This window comes from Fusarium mangiferae (assembly GCF_900044065.1).
Source record: "Fusarium mangiferae strain MRC7560 genome assembly, contig: FMAN_scaffold015, whole genome shotgun sequence".
NCBI classification, from domain to species: domain Eukaryota; kingdom Fungi; phylum Ascomycota; class Sordariomycetes; order Hypocreales; family Nectriaceae; genus Fusarium; species Fusarium mangiferae.
Genome location: NW_024573935.1, coordinates 735090 through 752469, shown reverse-complemented (window position 1 = coordinate 752469; position 17380 = coordinate 735090). Strand labels below are relative to the sequence as shown.

The window sequence follows — 17380 nt, the reverse complement described above, 5'->3', positions numbered from 1 at the left end:
ATAAGTGGAGATGATGCACGTCTTATCATACGAAAAACAGGGTTACTTTGAAAATATTGCCGAGACTGCTCGTTTATGCACGAAATTGTGGTGATACACATAGCAAACGCTCGCTATAGGATGATGATTCCTTACGACGGGCCATTGAGGAGCAAGAAAACCCGCAAACCTGAACAGAGGATGCTAAAATAAACTTAGTACACAGTCCCACAATCGCCTCTCAAGTGGGCTTATAGATTTCCACTTTAATCCGCAAGAAAACAAGAATCCTCGGTTAACTGAACCCGGGGCAACCGCCCTTATCTTAGGAACAACTTTCATCTTAGACTACAGGAGGATGATGGGAGACCATCAAATAGTTTAGAACTATTTCTCAGCATCTGGCTTTCGACCATAAACATATCGAACACGCATGTATCCATGAATTCTCTTATCTTTGAATGCCTTTCTCATGTTCATCAGGAATACCTGGTATTCATCTTCGGGCCAGTTCATGATCTGGTGCCAAACCATCATTGTGTATCCTTTGAACATTAAGCATCTGTAGGTAAAAAGTTCAGAAGAAGGACGACTTACCTTCAAGGTCATTTTCTATCGAAGCTCGGAGGAATTGGCCGACCTTTCGCATTTTCTCGTCTTTGGGCCATCCCCCAATGGGAACCTGAATAATCTTAGCTTGAAGCCTTGTCAGAGGCCTATATGGTTGGATACCTTGAAGTCAAAGCTCTGCACGTCTACCAAACCAGCATCGCGAAATAGTTGAGCGTCATTCTCGATATCAGTGAAACTTCTTCCAAAGCCCTTACCACTTTCGATCACCAGTCTGTTCCAGGTTTGTAGAGCCTCAACTTCATTGATGCTACCGTCATCAGAGTAGAAAGTTGGGTTGATCTCCCCAGACTCGACAAAACCACCTGGCGTACAGCAATGAGAAGCCTCTTTGAAAAGTGTTCCCCAGTCTGCTATCGCACCCATAAGAAATCGGACGTGGACGAGATCAAAGTGATTCTCAGGCCAGCTCCAATCTTTTGTTGCGTCCTCAAGCTCGAACTTGACATTTGGAGGGATCCAACTTGGTTGGATGGGAGAGAGGTCTGTTCCGATGACCTCAACGTTGGGGTGTTCATCGGCAAAGTCACTGCACCAGTTAGCATCAGATGAGCGCCCCACTAGGGAGCTTCAGAGGTGAATAGATTGCCCAGATTCCTTGAATTTGTGAGTCCTCATATAGTTGAGTTAGGGCTTGTTACATACCAGTTCCAGTACCGACATCAAGAACCCGCTTCAGTTTGTCAGAGTCTCCTGACGTGTTTCGGTGTCTAGAGGGAGCACGAACTTGAGTATCATCTTTCAAAGGGACAGGCGTCAACTTTCCATCAAGGAGCAGTGTCAGAACATGATGCCTAGTCGTGTCAGTAATTTCCGTGGCCATTATAATGATCTTACGTGATATCAATTGAATCTCTCTGCTGCTCATCATTCGGTGTAAAATACTCTGTATTATACCTCTCGCTATGAAAGGTTCGTCCTTGAAATCTGCGATATTCCAGAATGCTCGATGAGAGGGAGGCAGTAGAGCTTTCTCTGTAGGGAATGGTTAGTTATAGTTCCTATGGTCCCGAAGGAAACTGACGCATCATCTCCGAATGCTGAGTCGCTGGCATCTCCGTCGGTGTCTTCCTAGTAAGCCCGTTAATATGAGACGTGACGAATAGCCAATTCGCACTTGGTACCTGTGCGACAATAGGGCCTTCAGCGGGAGAACTGCCGGGTGAGACATTCTGCTTCGTTACGCCATCGCAAGGACTTGCGCCTTCGCTGTCAGGTTTTGGCGAAGCCATTCTTTTTACTGCTTTCTGACAGATTGCAGTTTAATTGAGGGGAAACAGAAGTTGAGAACAGGAAATGAATCAGATTACACCGGCTATTCCCTGCCATTGCCGCAGGATTCTACCGATCCAATCACTCAACCATGGAAGCCAGGATGTTGCATTCTATGTCCAATGTCACTTTGTCGCCATCCGCATGTAATTGTCGCCGTGGATAATCCGCGGACAGGGGTCTCATTACGCAAGTCTGTGCGGCGAATGTGCTCGTTCTTCCTGGCGACTTTTGAAATATGAATTGCAACGTACTAATCATCATCAACGACCAATCCCTTCATGATCTTTGACTGGTCAGATTAGAGAAACAACGTCCTTTCACACAAATAGTTATTGCAACCTTCTAATTTGAGACTCTGTTGGTTGCATCAATCCACTGAATGACTGGGTTCGGGATATTTACAGCAACCGATTGGCCTGTTGGCTAATCCTTAACGTTTCATATGCACAACACTCTTCCCCGTTAGATATCGGCCCATTACTTGCTAGGGCCCAGTCTGATCATCCCTTGCCAAGTCGCTTGCCCGGTTATCATGGTAGATTTAGTAATGTCAAACAGTCAGGCCGGGATGTGGACTCATCCGATCATCCACGGTCAAACTATTGTGATTGTCTCTGATATAAATCGACATGTCGAATCTGCATGCTTTGCTACGAACCCCGGCCCAGCTTCCCAGTATCCAGCTCTTGTGAAAGTACCATCACCGTTCTTCTGCACGAGAAGACCATACGTATGAGGTTTGTTCGATGTCTCCAAAATTGCAAGGAGATACATGTTCTTTTGGGATATTAGCCAAGCTTTCCTTTCGCCTTCCTCCCACAAGTCCACAGTATCAGCACTGATGCCAAAGGTGTGTCCTAGCACAGTCTTTATGTCTTGGTAGCCATTACGACCACGTCTACCCTCGGCCACTAACTCTTCATCGTTGGCTTCCTTGAGGATGAGCTCATCAGACGCTACCAGAGGTCCAGTCAGTATTAAAGAAGCAGACTTTACTTGGCCGAATTGGTTGTTTGGGTCAACCAATTCCACCATAACATCAACTACATCGGCCAGAACAGTTCCATCATCGTCCAGGATATCATATCTGACACGGCAATCCAAGCTGGCCCAACTCCAAGACGGCGCACGATAAACCTCCGACCGTCCTAGCCTCCCAACGGGAGACATCTCCCAAAGGAGACCTTGTGGCATGGTGCTGCGAAATATTCCAGCGCAGTAGTCGCTGCCGAACCATGATATACAACGTCGGGCAACAGCAGCGAAAGCAACAAGTTTGTCGTCATCCGGATGACTAAGTTGGCGGTTCGTATATGGGAAAACCAGATCGTAGTAGTATGTGAAAATATCTCCCTTGTCACGGACGCTGAATGCGTTCTGTGCTAAGCAATCGAAGCCGTACCATCTATCGTCGTTCACGCCCTCTGGAAGATATTCAGTGAGGTTCCGGCTTCTATCACACTCCCAGGATATGCGATCTAAACCGAAATGTAAGGTTCTCGGCGAAAGAAGTCGTTCTTGGAATACCCATGCCCTGTTACTAAGAGGGAGATCTACCCTTGCCCAAGAAAAGTCGTCGGCGGTGAATATGGAGCAGATAGTCCAGATATCTGAACTTTCTGAGCTATCACCTATCTCGTGATCGCTTTCGCTTGTCCTTTCGGGCGATGCGTAAAACTGACTCCAGACATAGCAGTCTTGCAGATACGTCGGATCCCTCGACCTGAAAGCACCTCCATGGGGATTCCCAGAGATATCGATGGAAATATTCAAAGAGCAGTTGTGATAAACTAGATGCATGTCCTCCGAATGTGAGAGCCAATCTTCGTGAGAACCGAGGCCAGATTGTAGGATACAAAGAGAGTCGATCCAGATGTAGGGAATGCCAATTCGACGACAGGTCATAATTGCATCTCTGAAGCTGGCTGGGAGGTTCTGTAATTGGATTTTACTGCAAAAGTCGAACAAGTTGTCCGATGTTAACATCAAGAACTTTGGGTCTTCTCCCCAGCAATGACTCAATGCCGCATAACAGCCTTCCGGTCTCTCGTTCTCTGAAATGATCAATCTTGGAGACTGTTGTTCATCGCCAACAGAAATGAGTCGCTTGGGATACCAGCCGTCTTCTGAAGAAGATCCGCACTCATGACGGTCTGTACAGGTCTGAAGCCACGTCTTAGCCAGCCGTGCGACATCCTGGTGGCCGGTGTTATCAGGAATATCCCGCAACGAGGGAAATTCTGTTCGGACTCGCGTCGGTTCAGAGCTTCGATCAGCAGCAACAACGTCGAGGAACTGGTCATAACCAGCTGGAGGTTTTGATGAGGAAGACACATCAACAAAGACGCACCAGTCTGAGAAGATTCGGGCTTTGTGATCGTCGACTGATGATCCGGTGCCAACCTCATAGAATTCAATTTCCCAATGAAACTCCCATGCGTTTCCCCACTTGGCTTCATATTCTATAGCCTTCAAATCCTCAGAGGAAAGCTTACTGCGCAGGTAGTGACAGATTCTGCACCCATTCTTTGCGGCGGTGGCAATACTTTCATAATCTTTGTGGTGAAGCCCTTTCTTCGCGTCGGTCTGAAAGATGGACATACATACTGCGCACAACATTATTGCGAAAACGGATCAGGGCAGTTAGTGTTTACGAAAGGGACTTTGAGTGAGACTGAAAATATCTCATTTTGCTGACTGTTGTGAGCTGACACGAGTGGGGTTGCTTGGGGGCTAAAATAGAAAACCCATGTCGAATTGGACTGCTTCCCTCGTTCCAGTAGCAGCTGACGGTGTAAGGAAGAATAGTAAGCGATATAAAGAGAAGAATGTCAGAGAGAAGACGGAATTAATACCAACATAATACACTAGAATCTGAAGTGTGCAGCTGGGCAAGTGGAAAAATGAAAACAATATGAGAAGGCTTCGGCGACGCCGCAACATTATGCACTTGATAAAATGCGCGTGCCCATCGCTTGCTGATTGACGTAGTTAGTGAGGCATAAACATTCAAAGTCCCGGAAAGAATGATTGCTTTTCCTTATAAATTAAACTTGATTCACTAAACGAATAGCCCCAACTAATTCCTTCTCGTGAAATACTCTGAAAACTCAGCATTGTCCTTGAGCCTCCGTAAAGTTCTTTTATCATACTGAAGCGATATTTCCAGCCCCTTAGAATCAGCACGCCGTGGTGGTAGAATTAGACAACGGCCATCGGGCTTATCTTCTGTATCCCCAACAGTAAATCTCATAGCGAGAGGATAACCGATATCTTTCCCAAAGTTGATATCGTTATACCTATGGTGCTGGATGCACACTATGAGCATATCAGGACCTGGATAACGATTGGCGTTCCAGGTCAAGGTGGTGCTCTTCGGCATCTGATTTAAAAGTCCGACGAGTCGTCTAACCGCCTTGTCATCCACTGCAGCCATCGCCCTCTGCACAATGTGTGCGGCCTGACCGTAGATTGTGCTTGTGCAATGCTGTGACGATAACGATGAGAGAGTCGAGCTTTCTTGGAGACTAGCTACAGGTAGCTGAGCCACGGCGTTTGGCTCTGCAAAGTTGCCCCAATACGTAGATGGTATCACCGGGCTTTTCATACGGGGTCTTGCATCCACTGTAATAGCTAGCTTTGCCTCAGGATACTTTCGACAATCGATGTCTCTGGCCACAACTACATGACGCCATAGGAACGCGCACAATGCACTGACTGTTCCAGCCTTGGTAGCAGGAGGCATAGTGCTCAAGATTTGTGTTTTGAGTTGTGTAAGCTTATCAGCTGGGATAAAGTAAGTGGCGCTCTCAAACACCTCGTCTGAATCGTATTCCGTGGGATTGAGAAATTTGTCCTCATCTTCTGCCAGTTTCCAGTGGGGAAACTCCTGCAAGGACGCATCGAGGTCGCCCTTGACGATGTCGTGTCTGTCCAATAATTGGACCGGTGGTCCTTGTTCGCTTGATGGTTCACTAGTTGCGGCAGCAAAATGCGACCCTATAGTGGACCAAAGCATGAAGTTGCATTGACCATCTCCCGCTACATGCTATTGATTCGTTAGTCTGCGGTCCAACAGCTTTAAATGCAGAAACCTACATGTAACTGGCTCCCAAGAATGAGGCCCCCGGGAATAAAGTTGACTTGCACGATAAGAGAAGGGAGCTTCACATCGTCTTTTAGCTTAGATGAAGGTCCAAAAACAAGGCTCCTGGGCATTTTGCTATGTGGGAAATGCTCCTCCTCAAGCTGATTAAAATTTCCATAGGTCCATAGGCCGCAGAGTTGAGGAGAATTGTAGTCTTTGTAGTAAATCTCGACGCCTCTAGCAGAGTCAAAGACAAGCTCAACCTCTTCACGCCTATTGTCAACACGCTTTTGCACACAGCATGTAAGCTCAGGAATGTCGTTCACAGTCATCAAAAGAGCCTTATGCAGAGCAAGAAAGATCTGCTGCTTGTCTGCATCGGGACTGTGTCGAAAAAAGAGACATGTTGATATGTAGTCTCTGGGCGCAATTTGATCAATGGCAGAAAGCCTCACTACCTGACCGTGACTATTTGGATGTGCTCGGATGACTGCAACGGAACTTGGAGAGAGCTCAGGCACAACTCTTAAAGTACCTGCCATGACAGGCGACTTGGAGGTGTTATGCGGTTCTTTTGGCTTTTGTGGTTTGTGAGGGGCGTCGTGGTCAAAGAAAAGATATAACAAAGGATTAAACTGAAGTAGAGGGCGATTAAACAGTTATGGAGGCCTGCAAGTAATGCCAGAATGGCATCGGGTGTTATTCCAGTGAGGCCAATAGTGGCACATTGATAGATGAAAGCTGGATCGTGGAGGAATATTTCGGTGCTTCTGAGCCAGGGTCTACTAATCGACAATCGTCAGGACCCTCGAGCAGGCATTGTAATTGAAACTAGTCTTACAATTACACCGGGTTCAATGTCATGTTGCCTAGCCTACCATCGTAAAGGACAGTGTAAATACACATCTTAAACATAATAACTTGTTTCAATCGTTACCCCTAGAGTAGGGGCCTTGTCAAGCGTGGCAGAATGACGAAGGTATCTTGGACCATTTCAAGGGTGAGACACGGCATATACATTCCCTTCATCTGGAGTCATTTAAGCCGTGAATTGATTCAGCAAAGCTGGGGTCCAGGGCTATTGTCTCATTTAGCCACGCGTTCACCCAACCAGTAAAAAGAGTTCACAATCGTTTGCCCTCAGAGCTGGCATGTGAATACATTACAGTCGGCGTTTTGTCAACTGTTGAGAGGTGCTATGTGCAGTAGCTATAGTATTTCATTCATCTCCTAAAGAGCCTCCACTATGTCTTAGCTATTAATCTTTGTGCCGCGCCCCAAGGGTTCCAAGAGACAAGGGTATGCACTTCCCCGCATCTCCCTATCTACAGTTCCAGGTAATCTACAACAGAATTTGCGAGAACATTCTGCAAGAGTTTAATTAGGTAGATTCTAATAGGCTTCTTAAATTCCCATTTGTCAATTTTCCTCTTTCGAATATCTGATGAGGCCCTGACATTGATTATGTAAACTAGATCATCTACAGTGTCTATGCTTCACGAATGATTATTGATTAATTGACGACTGACTGATCGAGGATAATAAGGGACTAGTTTCTATACAGTGCCTGATCATCGCTTATTTCCGATACGAGAAACTAGGATTAGCGCTGACATTTTCGTCTTCTCAAACATGTCGATCTCGGTATCCACTGATCCAGGGAGCTTCTCAGACATCGACGCGTATACAACGACTCAGCTGTTGAGATCTGGAAGAACCAATACATAAGAAACTTCACGTTGCATCATACTGGCTGTCTCAATATTGGGATGGATTGAAGCATGCACACGCATTCCATCTCAGGCTATTTACTTACGTATTGTTTTGTTTATCCTTTTCGATCAGCGTTCGATCAAGACAACATGTCCAAGAGCAGCCTATAATTGAGTGAAAACGAGAAGTTGAATTTGAATTTAACAGATGTGAACAGTCCAGAAAGTAATCACTCAAATTTCACTCTAACAAACATGGAGACAACAATGAATCAGCAACTACTGGATACCTCCTGGATCGAACCAGCAGGCCCTGTGAGTCCTGCTTTTATTGAACTATCTGCTATGGACAACTTGACAGCACCTGTTTACCCTTCACCAACATTATTCTTCCCCCTAAAACCAGGTGTAAACCCCTTGGACCTTTATGACGATTGCAGACGGGGTCTCGCGCGTTACTTATATCAGAAGCCTCATCTATGCGGCAGAATTATCAAAGATGCCACAGGAAGAAACTCGGTTGAAATCCCTCCAGCACCTTACGCTGGTGCTAAACTTGAATACTACGACCATCGGGATGAGAGGGAAATACCTTCATATGAAGAGTTCAGAAGCTTTGGCTTTCCGTTTGCCGATGGCAATAGAGACGGGCTCAGCAAACTTTGCTCCGAGAATTTTCCAAGTGTCCAAACGGGTGATCCTGTTATCATCACACGTTTCAATGTTCTCAGAGGTGGGATCGTTCTAACAGTCTCCGTCGCCCACGCAATATGCGATCTGGTTCAATATTTTGACTGTATAAAGTCCTGGGCTACCCAGACGCAGGCTGTTTCAAATGCTCGGATGAGAAGTGAGCCAGAGCCTCCACTGCCAAAACAAGTGGCGCCGGATCTGGTCGATCGATCGCCAATGATGGCCAACGCACAGATCGAACATGATCTTGATAAAGTGGCGGCTCGGGCAGCAAATCTTCCGCATTGGACAATGCTTGATCCTCGAAACCCAGAGAAAATGGCTTCAACATTAGAAAACCTCTTCACAACGGCACGTCTGACAGATGATGATCTCGCCTCCGCTGATGAAGCTGAACTCCGTCAGCCATCAGCTAGTGTATGGACATTTCCAAAATCGTCGATGCAGATTTTTGATTTCATGGCTCAGAAAGGGTCATCAGGACAGACAAGGTTGTCGGCAATTGATTGCTTAACTGCATTTACCTGGCAACGTTTCTTCGAAGCAAAATGGGCCCCCGATCAGTCTGGTCCAGAACCTGTACCCGAAACGACACGCATCGTTTACGCTGGAAATGTTCGGTCTCGTCTTACACCTCCCTTACCTCTCGACTACCTGCCAACATGTGTGGATCTATTCCCAGTCGCCGCAAGAACCAATGGATTCCACGTCTGTTCCCCTCGATCTGTAGCTAAGTTGGCTACCAAGATTCGCAGCAGTAACAACAACTGGAGTGAGGAGACATTCCGCGAGATGCTGGAAGTGGCACAGATGCATCCATTCAGCCCCGGTATAGTCCCAAATGGACCCCTAGACGCTCTTACAACCGATCACACGCGTCTTGGTCCAGCTGCAGCTGAGCATTGGGGTGCTCTTGGTAGATGCGAGGCGTATCGTGAACCGTATATTGGCCGAACACCCCCTCTGGGCGAGATTACCTTCCTCCCGCGTTGGCATAATGGGGAGATAAGCGTCATGTTCGCGGGTGAAGCGATTGTCATGGAGAGGTTGAGAGATAATGAGACGATGAACGCTGCGGCTTCTTGCCAGTTTGTCATGCATGACTTCCCCAGGACAGCGAAAAAGGTCAGGCGACCCTCCAGGTTGTAGGAACATGTTAATAACAGATGAAGAATAAGGCTCAGACGCTAAAACCTCTGATACAAGAGCGTAGGGATAGTACTAGCGGTGATATCATACACAACTCTATATATATTGAGCATACTTCCGATAGTCCAGTCTATAGCGGACGTAGTTGATCTCTGGCCGAGTCCTCTTACAACCAGGAGACAAACCTCGTGACCAGCTAGCCCCAAAATATACATGATTCGCGAGCCGAGAGAGAAAATTGAATGAGACTCATGTTTAATGCTCGAGTAGTTAGAAGGCTTGCTTGGTGGTAGAACAATATCGCATATGCTTGTAGTCCAGTGCCAGAGAGCATCTGGATGCCCCGGGTATAACATGTTTGATCTGACACTGGCTAATACCACCAAACAGAAGCTAGGATCGAAGATCGTGTATCCACTGGACTTGTTCGGAATGAGACAATAGCGCGGCAAGTACCGAGGCCCAAAAACTCTGTTAGACACCGCTAAACCGATCGTGGACCAAGTCCCAGCCAACCATACGAGAATTGACGTGATGAACGGGTCCCTTTGTCAGGAATGACGAAGACCACTCGATGTCAGTCTGTCTTTACTTGTAGCCAAGTTTTCACATCTGCAAGCACTTACACCTACGTCCCTGTTTTTTGTTTTTTGATAAATCTATCTCAATTGCACTGTTTTAGTGTTGAAGTAATCGCCGATATGCCTTCCAACAACGCCGCCTGGCTAGTCGCCGCAAAGACGTCACCACTCGAGGTCAAGGAAGCCCCCCTCACCGAACCATCTGCAGGCCACATCCTCGTCAAAAACTCAGCCATAGCCATCAACCCCGTTGATATCGCCAACCAATACGTCGGCATCTTCATCCAACCGTCTCAATACCCTGTTATTCTCGGCGAAGACGTCGCTGGCACCGTTGAAGCCGTAGGCCCTGATGTCACCGCCTTCAAGCCCGGCGATAGGGTCCTGGGCTATGCGACGTCACTCGCCACCAAGGATAATGCCCACAGCGCATTCCAGGAATACACGGTCATTCGCGCTGAGTGCGCTTCTAAAATCCCAGAGGGTTTGAGTTTTGAACAGGCTGCTGTTTTGCCACTTTCGCTTGCTACTGCTGCGTGGTCGCTTTTCGGCGATGTGACGCTCGCGATGAGATATCCTAGTCTCAACCCTACGCCTACTGAGGAGACGGTTCTCATCTGGGGAGGTTCATCCAGTGTCGGCGGCTCAGCAGTTCAGCTTGCGAAAGCGGCTGGGTACGAAGTCATCACGACTGCATCTGCCAAGAACCACGACTACGTGAAGAGTCTTGGAGCAGACCACGTCTTTGAATACAAGTCTCCCCAAGTCACCAAAGACATCGCCTCTCTCCTCACCGGCAAGAAACTTGCTGGTGCATTTGACGCCAGCGGTTCAGAAGACGGCATGAACAGCGCAAGTCAATCAATTGTTCACGCCGACGGTCTTCGCAAACTCATCTGCGTGCGATCTGCCTCCTCTGAAGTCGCGGGCGTCGAGGCCAAGACTATTCTTTCGACTAGTATCATCAACACCCCTGTTGCCAAGGCTGTTTTCGGGGATTATATACCCGCTGCTCTGGAGCAGGGCAAGTTCAAGGCTGTCCCGGAAGCGGAGGTTGTTGGAAAGGGCTTGGAGGCTGTTCAGCTTGGCATCAACACGCTCGCCAAGGGCGTTTCGGCCAAGAAGATCGTTGTCACTCTGTAAAAGATGATAAAACTATATAAACTAGACTTTGTAAAAGTTTTGAGATATAGTTAGAAGACTAGTTTTGAGAAATAGGAATGGTTTGTCAGCTGATTATGCTCCAATGTGATCGCTCACCTTAACCTCGGGTCAGTTTCTCCCCTCTTCTCCACCAAGACTTCAGCCTCAAAAATTCGCGCTATCATCACATCACACCATAGACTTCTGAACCGTCTATTCATTCATGATCACAAAATCTGTTGCAATGTCTGACACTCAAAACAAGGAAGTCATTGCCCTCATCGGCTTGGGCACCATTGGCCTCTCATTCGCCGCACTGCATCTACGCTATTCAAACGCCAACCTCAGACTGTACGATGTCCGCAGTGATTTGAAGGAGCATATCGAGAGCCTCTTGCCAGTCTATCTTGAGTCAACAAAGAAAGAAAATTCACAGGCCGATCTTACAGTCGAGAAACTCGTTGCCGATGGTCGACTGCTTGTATGCTCTTCAATCGAAGAAGTTTGCTCTGGGGCAACAATCGTCCAAGAGCAAGGACCTGATAGTGTTGATTTCAAAAAGTCAAACTGGGCTGAGGTCGTTAAATACGCACCTTCAAATGCTCACTTGTGGAGCTCCACGTCTGGGATAAGTGCATCGAGACAAGTGGAGGATCTAGAGGACAAGACTAGAGTCCTCGTGGTTCATCCTTTCAATCCAGTCAGCTCGTCCAACTCTTCATCTCAAATTTCCTTCTAACACGATCTTCCAGCCTCATATAATGCCATTGATTGAGGTCGTTCCTTCACCTCATACAGACCCGGAACGAACTCAATTCGCCATCAATTACTTCAAAAATCTCGGCTCCGGCCACCGCCCCGTCAAGATCAACAAAGAAACCCAAGGCTTCGTCGGAAACCGTCTAGCTTTTGCCTTGTTCCGTGAAGCTTGTCATCTAGTCTCAAATGATGTTGTATCAGTCGAAGACCTTGACACCATCGTTGAGGCCAGCATAGCGCCGCGCTGGGCCGTAGCTGGGCCGTTCAAGACATACAACAGTGCTGGTGGAACGGGAGGAATCGGAGCGTTTCTTCATAATCTGGCCGATACCATGGAAGCTTGTTGGGATGACGCAGGTGATATTAGTCTCAAGGGAACGTCTGCGACAAACCCTAGACAAGGACCTGGTGATAAGGACTGGACAGATAAGATTACGAAAGAAACGGAACAGGCTTATGGACGCCCAACGGCAGAGTCACTAGCACAGCGTGATCAGAACTTGCAGAAGCTCATAGCAGCTCAACCAAAAGTAGACTAGTGGTAGACACACTCACGTCAACTATGAAACATATTCTCTACCACCAATGATATTATGATTACATATCAGTATCAGATACAAGATGGGTCAACAACTAAGAACACCCTCTTTGGTCCAATTCAACCCGGATCGGATAGGGACAGAATATGTCTCTCCAACGAAATCGCCACGCAATAGCATATACTCATCCGTATCTGACCTACTGGCTTTGACATCTTCCGAAAGCTCATCATCGTTGCTCCATTCTCGCCATGCTAGCTTTTCTCCAGGAGCATCCCCACCGTCTTCACCATCCCCATTTTTCCCGACCTTGCCAGTGCCTGATAGTTTCCAACCCATTACCACTGGACCGTTGACCCCTCTCTTCTTGTTATCGCATACGCTTGCCGGGAATTCCAGTCCTCGGAAGTGGCCAGGTCCGCAGCGTAGCGTCGATTCTGAACATGACGATGATGGATCTGGAGTGTCCAATACGAGATACAAGTAACTGTCTTTCTCGGGTGAGCCTCCATCGCCGTACATAATATGGGGGTCACGGGAAATGGTCGATTGCGGGAAGAACACAGGATGTGTGAGTGTCGATGTTTTCGACGTGGAGTCTCTCGGTGTATCTGCCTGATCTTGGAGAGGCGAAAGTGAGATTCTGATGATCTTAGGACTATAGGTCAATGGAGGCAGAACCAAGACAACGTGTTCAGCTGTCCAGTTTGTCATTATGTAAGGTCGAGGTAGTTCGTCAATGCTTCCCAGAAATTTGTAGCTGAAGCTTGCCAATGTGCCATTTTTGCGAGTCTGAAGGCTGTATCCAGAAGCAGTTTCAACAAATCCGAAACATGACACAATAACTTGACACTCCGCACAAGCGTCTTTCTGGTAGAAGCTGATAGACAGGAGCGTGAGGAAATTCCCGCACGGCGAAAACTGTACTTCTGTTTGAATGTCAGCGTGAGTCCTCATCATCTGTAGCAAGATGAGCCAGTAGTTGCTTTACCTCGTGACATTGCCATCGGCCTCAATGCTTCGTTTTGCCACTCTTCGGTGATCTCCAAACTTGTGCTGGAGCCAGTTTCGTCGTTGAGTAGGTCGACTCCACCAGACTTATAAGAGACAGCCACGATAGGCAATGTCGGATGACGAGCGCCCATTATCCTAGACCACGAAAAACGGTCGGTCTGGATTGGTCGCCAAACAGGTCTGCCAAAGTCATTTACCACGATGAGACATTCTGTCATCGGCTCGTTGCGTTGTTCATGCAGAACATCTGAGGTTTCCTGTCCTCGTGGCCTCCCCTCATTATTGCTCTGCGTTTCACTTGAATCAGAGTCATCATCAGAGTCAGAACTCCAGCCAGAGTCGTCATCGGAGTCTGAACTACTATCTTGGGAATCTGAGTGGTTAGCGATAATATCATTTGGTAACTTTGCCCTCTCATGGTGATGAACTAGGCATTGACCCTTGCGAAAATAGAATAGTCGAGTCATCGAATCCGAGTCTTTCCGAGTCGGTTGCGTCACGACGTCAAGCTGCACCAGATTCCATTGACCTTTGCCTTCGAGCCCCAGGTCCAGGTCTTTGAAGACGTGGGGAGGGGCCTGATCAATTCGGCTTCCTGACCTGCCGTCCAGAAGGCAACGAGTAATACTCAGATCACGATTGTTCACTTTCCAGCTCTGGAGAAAGGAGCCGCCCTTGCTATTCCGGGCGATTGTGGTGATCCATTCGCTATCAGGGGCTGCTGAGTCGAGGACCAACTCTTTATTTTGATCAGACTTTGACCGAGAGAAGACGTCCACTTGATTCACTTTGACCCGACGATGTGGCATCGAATCGTCCTCTCGAATGATCCGAAGCTGCAGTGTTTTGCCACGTTTCTTACCCGCAGAAGAGAATGACGACTCCAATACACGCATCTCGGTGGTTGATTCGAGTGACTTGGCAACATATTTGATGTGGACCTTTTGAAGTCCGCTGGGGGCTTTGAGGTGGCAGCTGGGCTTATAAAGAGTGAGCGGAACAGCATGATGAAGCTGATCAGGGTTCTTGGTAAGAAGTTCGCCCCAATCCAGAACAAAAGCACAAAATGAGTGGTCGAGCGACACATAATCGGCTGACGAAGAATCTTCTTTCCATGGCGGCAGGGGAAGTCCAAATTGAAGAGCCGCGTTAGGTATTGTTCCCAGCATCGGCTTATAATGGCTTGTTTCCCGCTTGTACCGAGCGAAAAGATGGGGGGCTGCATGACTTTGTACGTAGATACAGGTCCAAAATGCAGGGCTCTTGAGGAAATCTTCAACAATCTTCAGGGTCTGGGGGCTTGGAGTTATATCCTGCATATGCATATGCCAAAAGACGGCGGCATAGCGAAGGAAAGCATTGCTGTAAGATGAATCCGACTTTGTGACCAACGCTTTCAGATCAGACGGATCTTGGTACCGTTCCTCACTGAGATACTCGATGCAACTAACTCCGAGCTCCTCCAACGCTTTGGCCTCGTCAATAAAGAAGTCTGGCAGGTACTTCTCGATTATCTTTTTGTTCTTTGGGTCGATAAAAAAGTCCTTGACTGACTTGTGGCACAGTGAGATCTTCTGAGAACCATTGATGTCTTCCATGGTGATCAAAGGGCTGCAGACGTCCTTTACTCTATCGTAAACGTGAATTGCATCTTCCTTCGGTTTGATGTCTTCGTTGGAAGGATTGGTATAAGGTTGGAGGGCGTCGACGAGCTCCAGCAGTGTAAGTTCCCTTTCCGACAATGTGAGAATTCGAAAGGTTCGCCTGCACCAGCAAGTCAACATCATTGGCCGGCTTACAGACCTCAAAGTTCCTGTAGAGTTATAGATCAAACTCACTTGGCTAGATCCTGTTTGTGGTATGGCAGTCCCGCAATCCTGGCTAATGACTTGATATAGCAATCCTCCAAACCTCTAGGGAAGCTTTGCAAGGCGTCAATGGTTCCTTGTTTAGTTCTGTACGCCTTGTTTTTTGCAATCTCACAAATCAGAGCTGCATAGAGAAAGTTATGTTCGTCTGTGTCAAAATAGGGTTCGTCGTGGGTTGGGCAGATCCTCTGGGCATCGAGAAAGGCACGTATGTCTTTAGAAGTGTCCGTGAGGTTTGGCCTAATTTCGACGGCTTTGAAAGCGTCTTTTACGGACCGTATCTCCGGAACGTCTCTGCTTGTAAGGAACCATTTGACGGTCCCAAGGGTATCCAAGTTGAGAAGCTGCTGCAAGCTGTGAAACAAAGGGTTGCCATGAGTTCGAACGGAGCATTCGTCCAACCCATCTAAAACCACATAAACCTGGGGAAAACGGCTATGATTCAATAGTGCATGCAGAAGTCTGACCATTACCTCTCCGTCGTTGTTAGTCAGCTCGTGCTTGCAGGTTTTCCTTGCCCTATCATACTCGGCTTTTAACGGATTCGAGGCCACATCAACTTTGCTCAAAAGCTGCAGAGCGATAGATCGTAGCCCACAAGCTTCTTGCCGCTTGGACGCTGCCCTGAATGAATAGAAGAAATGAACAACTTCTGACTCGGGCTGTTCTTGCAAGTGGTTAATAACAGCGGATGCCAAAACGCTCTTACCAGAGCCTGGCGGCCCATTGTACCAAAGAACAGAATTCCTCTTAGCGTCTCTCCAATCTTTGAACTCTTGTCTCTCAAACAACCATGTGCAGGTGCCCTCTGTGCGACATATATTCCTCAATTCCAGGTCCTTATCTGCATCAAATGACTCGGCTTTCTCGCCACCTCTTATCCACCTTAGGATTTCATCTCTTGTTCTCTCCTGTTTTTCCCTGGCTCTCTCAATTGCAATGCTTGCGATGAGCAATTGGCTAACTTGTTTCGAGTCATCACGGAACTTCTCCCGGAAAGTCTGTATTTCTTGCTTGAAGGGTCGAATCGTCGACGACAAAGTGACTCTTGTGTAGCTTTTGGATAACACCCTAGCCGAGTAAGCCCAAAACTGTAGAATATTTTTGTATGACTTCTTGATGGCCTTAGATATCTGTGGAGAACTCTGCTGGGACATGGCAGTCATCTTGTAGCAGTCCAAGAGCGGAGAGACCTCCTCCAGAACATCGAGTATATCTTCCACGGCACCATGGGCTTTGGTAGCAAGTTCCAAGACGATTCGGAACCCAGAAACGGCGATTGCGACACCAAAAGGTGCAGGTTGAAGAAGGTTCTCGCATGACTTGGTCAAGGCAGTGATGCTTTCGACGAATGGGTTGACCTTTTCCCGTAGATGATGAGCCTTGCTTCCTGTCCACTTTTGTTCGACTTCGCGAATACATTGTTGGGTCTCTTCGATGGGGTCGTTGTGCTCTTCCTCTTTGCATTTTTCGATCTGCTCCTTTCTGTGGCTCACGTACTGCACGAAGGGATTGTCGGTAGCTTTTAGTGTCTCGGGATCTCGGAGAAACTCGTTGATTGCAGTTTCGCAAAGAGTGTTGAACAAATTTCCATTTTCGGTCGTGTTGAAGGATGATGTTCTGGAGAAAGATAGTGTCGACATGTTTATCCTGGCTTCCTAGCCAGGCTTGACCGTGCCTTTCTCACGAAGGATGTCGAGGAAAGAATAAAAAAGTCGCCTCCTGCTCGTGGAGGAGGATGGTTGTGTAGGTTAGGCAGAAGTGTCTGTCTCATTATGCATGCACGGAATGTGGGATTGAAAATAACAACCCCGCGCTCAACCCTGCCTGACCTTACTGTACTTATCTTTCAGCTGGCCGAGACCAAATGATCACGAAACATTGCAGATTTATCCCGATATATCCGAAAGGTCAAAGACTTTTGTCATTTGCCGTCAAGGTCTCGATTAGC

The 17380-nt window shown here is 47.5% G+C and overlaps 7 protein-coding genes across 7 annotated transcripts; 3 read left to right on the top strand and 4 right to left on the bottom strand.

Annotated features, from left to right (window-relative positions):
* Window positions 1-366: 366 nt before the first annotated feature.
* Window positions 367-1841, bottom strand: FMAN_12836 (uncharacterized protein; the record flags this gene model as incomplete). Its single annotated transcript, XM_041823325.1, has 7 exons — window positions 367-524; window positions 577-661; window positions 712-1138; window positions 1251-1403; window positions 1447-1584; window positions 1634-1680; window positions 1734-1841. 7 exons carry the CDS (start codon window positions 1839-1841, stop codon window positions 367-369), a joined length of 1116 nt encoding a protein of 371 aa, XP_041688916.1.
* Window positions 1842-2478: 637 nt separating this feature from the next.
* FMAN_12835 (uncharacterized protein) lies at window positions 2479-4485 on the bottom strand (the record flags this gene model as incomplete). The annotated part of the gene is made up of 1 exon (XM_041823324.1): window positions 2479-4485. The coding sequence occupies one exon, from the start codon at window positions 4483-4485 to the stop codon at window positions 2479-2481; it is 2007 nt and encodes a 668-aa protein (XP_041688915.1).
* Window positions 4486-4963: 478 nt separating this feature from the next.
* Window positions 4964-6513, bottom strand: FMAN_12834 (uncharacterized protein; the record flags this gene model as incomplete). Its single annotated transcript, XM_041823322.1, has 2 exons — window positions 4964-5932; window positions 5983-6513. The coding sequence occupies 2 exons, from the start codon at window positions 6511-6513 to the stop codon at window positions 4964-4966; spliced, it is 1500 nt and encodes a 499-aa protein (XP_041688914.1).
* A 1425-nt stretch (window positions 6514-7938) lies between these two features.
* On the top strand, window positions 7939-9525 carry FMAN_12833 (uncharacterized protein; the record flags this gene model as incomplete). The annotated part of the gene is made up of 1 exon (XM_041823321.1): window positions 7939-9525. One exon carries the CDS (start codon window positions 7939-7941, stop codon window positions 9523-9525), a length of 1587 nt encoding a protein of 528 aa, XP_041688913.1.
* Window positions 9526-10226: 701 nt separating this feature from the next.
* On the top strand, window positions 10227-11249 carry FMAN_12832 (uncharacterized protein; the record flags this gene model as incomplete). Its single annotated transcript, XM_041823320.1, has 1 exon — window positions 10227-11249. One exon carries the CDS (start codon window positions 10227-10229, stop codon window positions 11247-11249), a length of 1023 nt encoding a protein of 340 aa, XP_041688912.1.
* Window positions 11250-11493: 244 nt separating this feature from the next.
* On the top strand, window positions 11494-12547 carry FMAN_12831 (uncharacterized protein; the record flags this gene model as incomplete). The annotated part of the gene is made up of 2 exons (XM_041823319.1): window positions 11494-11949; window positions 12002-12547. 2 exons carry the CDS (start codon window positions 11494-11496, stop codon window positions 12545-12547), a joined length of 1002 nt encoding a protein of 333 aa, XP_041688911.1.
* An 87-nt stretch (window positions 12548-12634) lies between these two features.
* Window positions 12635-17072, bottom strand: FMAN_12830 (putative vegetatible incompatibility protein HET-E-1; the record flags this gene model as incomplete). The annotated part of the gene is made up of 3 exons (XM_041823318.1): window positions 12635-13476; window positions 13539-15325; window positions 15400-17072. 3 exons carry the CDS (start codon window positions 17070-17072, stop codon window positions 12635-12637), a joined length of 4302 nt encoding a protein of 1433 aa, XP_041688910.1.
* Window positions 17073-17380: the final 308 nt, after the last annotated feature.